Raw genomic sequence first — 6,612 nt, 5'->3', positions numbered from 1 at the left:
ATGTGTTCTGGTCTTTAAATAGTTTGATATTGCAGCAAAAAGAAACAAGGTGCTCCATGTTTACCAATATGTGACCACATCACATCTTTCTAGCACTAACAAAAATTTACAAAACTTTTTAGCTGATTTTTTCTGTTTTTTTTTTTTTTTTTTTTTTGGTCTCTGAACTGAAATAGGAAATAAAATGAAATAGAATAACTGAATAAGATGCAAATCTAATCCTACAGCGAAAATAAATTCCCTCTTCCCTAAAAAAATTGGCCCTTTTTTCCTTTGTTCATACATATTGAAGTGGGAAAAAGTTTGGCCTTTAAATACTGGAATTGGATTTTCATACAAATGACCAATTCACGAAAGAGAAGCTAAGCAATGAACACTGTTATCTTCTTCTGCAAGTACTTTCCATGCAATGGCCTGCTCGAACGATACGTGTCGCCCCATCGTTGACATGCAGATTCCGGCCGGCAGATATGCAAACCCCTGAAGGTATAGTAAATGAAAAAGCATTTAAGGTTGTTGCATAAAGAAAATGTGAAAGTTGTAATCTAAAAACTAAATAACAAAATTGAGAAGATGGGAATGTGTCTTATGTTTTCTTGTGGAAATTTACCTGCTGCATTAACTTGGCAAAATCTGCAAACAATGCCTTGCGTCCAGACTCATCAAATATTTTGTCCAATGTGATGTCTTGTAAAGCCACCAAAGTTGTTTCCAACATGTCAAGGCCGGCCTGGTTTGCAAAGATGAACACCGGCACCGACTACGATCCAGACAGAGAATCATATATATCTTAAATTAAAGGCTTTCATGGAAATGATGAACTCTACTATGAACAAAACATCTGCCATACCTTCAAAGAACAGCACAAAATGGCATCCTGATGATGCCACAAATGTTTAAGCACCGACTCACCAATGAGAGAATCAGATCTCAGCAGCTCTGCCCCCAAATAATAACTGTTTTTAGAAGAAAAAAGAACAAAGAAGTGAAGTGCAGCATTAGATACTTTTCAAGAATGAATATTCAACAATAAAGCTTGAACACAATACGACAGATGCAGACTTGCCTATAACTGCAGCAGATCCAGTTGGCTAGTGTAAGAGCCTCTGGAGAACCAGGAGAGAGTTTTGAGCCAACTGCCGGGTTTATACCAGATGGAGAAATCGCCATGGCAACCCTCTGCACAGAGGAAATCACACTACGGATGTACTGGCGTGCCATGACAGCAACATTATCCTGCAGACTACTGTCAAAAGGAAACTGGAAGGCAATAGTCAACACCGACCGTGCACTATGACATGATACCGCATCGCGTGCACCATTTGTTGTTGGGCCAACTTCAAAACCAGATGTCAAATCCAGGGTTTGACTTCCTGTCATTGAATCCTTTTTATCACCCTGGAAAACAATAATATCAACATGATTATAGTGTCATACACGCACATCAGTATCAATAGCTCCTTTCTAACTTGCACAGTACTTTTTTCTCTATTCAAATGCAATATCAAGAGATTTAACACTAAAAAGGACCAAATATAAACAGAACTCAACTGGTTTTGAATCCAACGGGATAATGCGGAAACCGGAAGGCAACAATGGAGCATCATCTGGGAACATTTCATCAATAGGAGCAAATATGAGCTCAGAACAAGCCCCCACGGCATTCTCGTCAATTCCACTACATAACTGTCCAAAGAGAACAAAATGGTTATATAGGACCAGTCTACTTATTACATTTCTGCATGAATAAACCGCAATACTATTTAAAATTATATTAAAAAAAGGAAGAAAAAATAAGAAAAAAGTGAACTGCAGTTGATACAGACAACTCATATTTCAACTAGCCAGAGGCAGCACCTGCAAGAGATGAACGTCCCTAGAGGCAAATGCATCTTCTTGAGCAAGAGAGTGTCCTTCAAGACGGATAACTTCCAGCATCTGTGAAGTTAACACAACATTAGCAGGGACCAGGCTTGAAACAGCAAGTGGTTTAGTGTGATTTGTCAGCAAAACGTTGACATTACTATTGAATAGCATAACAGACCAGTCTCTAATGGATCCCAGAACAGGATGCAAACAAATTTACATATATGGCTTAGTGCCTTGGAAAGGGAATGTAGTTGTACCTCTTGATGTTCAATTGTATGTCCAAGGGACATGATTGTTTGATTGCCAGTGAATCTTGTAGGCCTCATTCCTGGATAGGCATATGAGCCAGATTTCAGTGATGCAGCAGAATAGGCATCGACATTAAAATCAGCCCACTCCGAGCGATGTTCCCTCAGGAAACGAACCAAAACTGCAGGAGGGATGTTCTGCAAGACAATCAGAAGCTTGTCATATAACACTTCAAAGAGAGTTTTTTTCCTCACAACAATGGGTTTTGGACACTCACTTGGAGTAACATAGAAGCTTTTGCACACAGAATTCCTCCAAGGAATGTAAGGGAACTTGCTGGATTAGAAGTTCCACTAAAGTTCTTGGTTGAACTAACTGCAATAATTACATCCTCGGCACCATCACAGTTCAGTACAGACCAGCCATCGTCATTGAAACCATTGACAGCATCATTGAAACCTCTGCAAGTGTATGTCTCAGTTTCAGGCATATAACAAATCATTTTACAACAGCAGGCTGAAATAGTTTTCAAGGAAACAAATTCTATATGTTGTACCTGCTCAACCTTTGGCTGAAAGTTCTCAGAACGGCAGGTTGCCTACCCAGGCCATAAACCACTTCACCGCTTGTTTCTTGGGCTATTTGCCTGATATAACGTAGCGCCTATCACAAAACCCCTTTGAATCAATATCTGTCTTAGAAAGCATGGCAGCGGGGAATAAGATGGAATGAAGACAGGTCTAAAAAACCAGTCATGTACTTGTTGAAATTGACAAGAAGAATGTTAGATTATTAGGAAAGACGAAGACTAGATATGGTGATGAGTACTCAAAAGACCTTTTTATTAACACAGCAGTTCAAATTTCAAATGTTGTTCACAATGTCCACAACAGCCAACACAGTTAGCAGTGTAACCCTGAATTATCGAGTGAACTTACCGCAATTGTCATTTTCTGAGCTACCACTTTTGATGATTCATATAGTGGTCGCAGCACTTCTGGCACACTCCATGCCTAGAAGAAAATTCTAAGCAATTCAATAAATATATAATAAAAAGAAAGGTAGCATATATAAACTTGATAAGAAGTCAAACCTCAAGGTTTAGGTGGTCTACAATGTGAATGATTGATCCTCCACCTTCACACGGTCGAATCAAGTAGCCACTAGGCCGCATTTCAGCCCTCACAAACTGGGCAGCAGCAGCTGCATTAGGCCCAGTCCCAGAACCAGATAGTGACCTCTCACAAACCTTCACAAGGGTGCAAATTATATTAAACAACTCCCTTTCAATGAAAAGAAAAGAAATGTAAAGATTTTGAGACAACATGGAATACAAACACACTTACCACAAGACTGCCATTTTCCAGAGTTGTAGTGTATCTAAGAGTCCAGAAATCCCGGGCAGGAGCCAGTGTGGTAGGAGCATATGTCTGCAGCAAATTTCGTGTTTACTTGCAAGGATCAAACAAAAGAGAACTAAGGGATGTTACATTTCAATTTTGATTTCTCACCTGGGTGTAAACAAGTTCAATTGTGCCTCCATTTCCAGCGGGGAACATTGTGAAAACCTCTAGGCTCCGGCAATCCCGAAACCAAGAGGGACGGTCTTTTAGGATCTCTGCAATCTATTGAAAATTATGGCATTAAGGCATTTAGCCATTCAAAATCCGAACTTATAGAACTCAGAAAAGTGTTAACTGCAGCTTTCATTCAGATTTACCTTTGTAGGTTCAAGACTGACAAGACCACAGGCTCGAGCTGCCACCCCACTGCAACTTTGCGAAATAGCAAAGATCCCAACCGAATCCGGACCAGGCTGACAAAAAGAATTTCGGGAGTACCATTAATAAAGGAATTTAATGGATGAAATTCAGCCTTCAACTCAGATCAGCAGAGTGCCATGGTTATAAAAACAAACAAAATTATCTACTAGAAGCATGGCCACTAATCGTTTCTTATATAGAAAGAACACCTTCATCCCAGGCATCTGAACCCAATCAACAGCAGTTCCTGTAGCCTTTGAAAGGAACTCTGCCAAGGTCTCCTCTGCAATTGATAGGAATCTGCAAGGATCACATAAGAAAATGAATCAGAGAAAGAATCACAACTAAAACAGGATAAAAGCCATTTCTTATACTTCAAGAGTCATACCCTGCAGGACTATTAGCATCTCTCATAGATTGCTGAGTAGTCGAACTCGAAACCACTGGATCACAGCTTGCATCAGTGGTTGCTGCTGATGGCTGAAGCTGTAACAATAACATCAAACACTTCAATTTTAGTCAAAGCAACCAAATCATACACCAGCTGAAATCAAAATAACTCCCCAACCATGACAATTGATGACGATATATTCAACGAAAAAACCGATGCTGATAGACTTACAGTATGCAACTGCTGCTTCATATACCCATTCTCACACACCAGCTGTGACACCTGCTTCTGTAATCGATCATTTTCCTCCATTAACAGCTTATTCATCGCTGTAAGCTTGCGGTTCACGGTCTGAAGCCGTGAAGCCTCTTTCCTCTGCTTCTCTCTACACCTGCATAGTAATTCAATTTCAAACACACCCCAACAATATCAAAACCAGATCAATTACCAAACCTGACAACCCACCAATAAAATCTCATACATCCACCCATCCATTCATTCATTCATACACTTTTGACCATAACATAACACCCTAATCCCTATCCTAAACACATCAAAAATCAAAGCTAAACAAAAAAAGGGGGTGGAAGACCTGAATCACCTGCGGTTCTGGAACCAAACTTTGATTTGCTTGGGCTCTATGTTTGCAAGAATGGGGCAGTCTCTAATCAACTGCTGCCTCCTCAAGGAGCTAGGTTTAGGGCACTCAATGTAAACTCTTTCAAGTGCTTCAACTTGCTCAGCAGTGTACCTAACATATTTTCCTGACGAATCAAGATGCTTGTCAATGCTGCTCTCCCTATGATGATGCTGAGCCACAGCCATAGCCATCTTCTTCTTCTTCTTCTTCCTCCTCCTCCTCCTCCTCAAAACTTCACAACAAGATTCTTATGCTGAATCTTATAAATGTTATGTATTATTATATACTAACACTACAATAATAAAGACAGTAAAAAGCGAGTATTTTTAGTGAAGCATGCGTGACTCGTTGCTATAGGAACACAAAATCCTCGTTTTTCCCACCTTCGAACTGAAAAACCGGTTGCTTTAACAAGAGAAATTGGGGGAAACCGGTAATTGTGTTTTGGAAACAGAAAGCAGGGGACTTTGTTTCAGAGCTGGGAACCGCCACAAATTACGGGGTTCTGATTTTGTTTGGGGTAAAGGCTCGTTCTTAAATCCATGTGAAGCAAACAAAAAAGAAAGGGATATGGATGAGTAGTGGTTTGGAGTTTGAACTAAGCGAGGATTTTGAAGAGGCTTTAGCTTTTTGTGAAGGAGATTCGAGAAGCGGAAGAAAGGTATGAGATTGAGTTGAGAATAATGGAGCTTGAGGAAGAAGGAACGAATAGAATGGAATAAGGGAAGAGGTAGTTGGAATTTTTGTTTTTATTTTTATTTTTTTCTTTTTGGTTCGGTGGTAAAGGGAAAGTGGATTTGTTAAGCTCTTTGTTGATGTTGTTGTTGTTGTTGTTGTTGTTCTGAGTTGTGAAGAAGCAGCATTGAGAGAGAAGAGAGAAGAGAGAAGAATTTGAAAGGTTTAAGTTTTGAGAGTGATCGCAGAAGCAAAGAGAGAAGAATAAAGTAAGAAGTAAGAAGTAAGAAGTAAGAAGGAAGAAAGGAAGCATGCACACATATCGAGGATCATATTACTACACTCTTTTACTAATTTCTTTAAGTATGTAATAATTTGGACTGAATTTACCTTCCTGCCCCTCCTTTTTGTTTCCAATCACCCATTAGTCCCAACAATATGAAGCCCCAAGAAAAAATAACTATTTTGTCATTCGAAACATTTTTAATTTTGATAAAATAAATTAATTTATTATTTTAATTATTTAAATTATTTTATTAAATAAAACTGATATTTAATATTTATTTAAAACAACTATTTATTTCTTATTTATAAATAATATTACTAAAAATAAAAATAAAAATAAAAATGAACACTGAACAAATTCTGGGAACGACACAATCAAAATGAAAAATTGAGCAATTTATTTTAATCAAGTAATTAGAATCAAGATTATGCAGGTATTTTTAACAGAAATTAATTACATGTTTGTTCTAAATATATTTATATAAAGAGGAAGTATAAAGAACCAATAGAATATATGTACAATGTGTATAATGAGGTTTAAGGATGTTCGATTCAGTAGGATATCAAATGTTTATTATTCCTGGTACCCGAATGGTTATTCTAGATAATATAGATGTATTGTGTTTAAGAAATTAGTAGTATTTTACTCTAGATATTCATTTTTTAACTCATATTAGGCCAAATAAACAGCTTATTATACACATTGTATAGATACTTAATTGACCCCCTAGCAGGATTCT

The 6,612-nt window shown here is 38.0% G+C and overlaps 1 protein-coding gene across 1 annotated transcript; it reads right to left on the bottom strand.

The window, feature by feature from the left end:
• On the bottom strand, positions 1-5,807 carry LOC130945163 (homeobox-leucine zipper protein REVOLUTA-like). The gene is made up of 18 exons (XM_057873859.1): positions 4,874-5,807; positions 4,504-4,663; positions 4,270-4,367; positions 4,091-4,181; positions 3,839-3,934; positions 3,630-3,743; positions 3,465-3,548; positions 3,212-3,367; positions 3,057-3,131; positions 2,675-2,781; positions 2,396-2,579; positions 2,127-2,315; positions 1,858-1,938; positions 1,552-1,686; positions 1,067-1,398; positions 851-956; positions 611-760; positions 1-480 (listed from the first exon to the last, which is right to left on the bottom strand). The coding sequence occupies exons 1-18, from the start codon at positions 5,101-5,103 to the stop codon at positions 349-351; spliced, it is 2,520 nt and encodes an 839-aa protein (XP_057729842.1). The 5' UTR covers positions 5,104-5,807; the 3' UTR covers positions 1-348.
• Between the last annotated feature and the right edge of the window lie 805 nt (positions 5,808-6,612).

Source organism: Arachis stenosperma, chromosome 8 (genome assembly GCF_014773155.1).
Source record: "Arachis stenosperma cultivar V10309 chromosome 8, arast.V10309.gnm1.PFL2, whole genome shotgun sequence".
NCBI classification, from domain to species: Eukaryota; Viridiplantae; Streptophyta; class Magnoliopsida; order Fabales; family Fabaceae; genus Arachis; species Arachis stenosperma.
Note: the sequence above shows the minus strand (reverse complement) of the source record. Positions and strands in the feature narration are given on the sequence as shown.

What these genes read in the sequence shown, in the direction of transcription:
- LOC130945163 (XM_057873859.1), bottom strand. Translation starts at nt 5,103, where the DNA reads ATGGCTATGGCTGTGGCTCAGCATCATCATAGGGAGAGCAGCATTGAC. An exon ending in GATGCTAATAGTCCTGCAGG is followed by an intron (nt 4,182 to 4,269) that starts GTATGACTCTTG and finishes TGATCCTTGCAG; the next exon opens with ATTCCTATCAATTGCAGAGG. An exon ending in ATACAATTGAACATCAAGAG is followed by an intron (nt 1,939 to 2,126) that starts GTACAACTACAT and finishes TTAACTTCACAG; the next exon opens with ATGCTGGAAGTTATCCGTCT.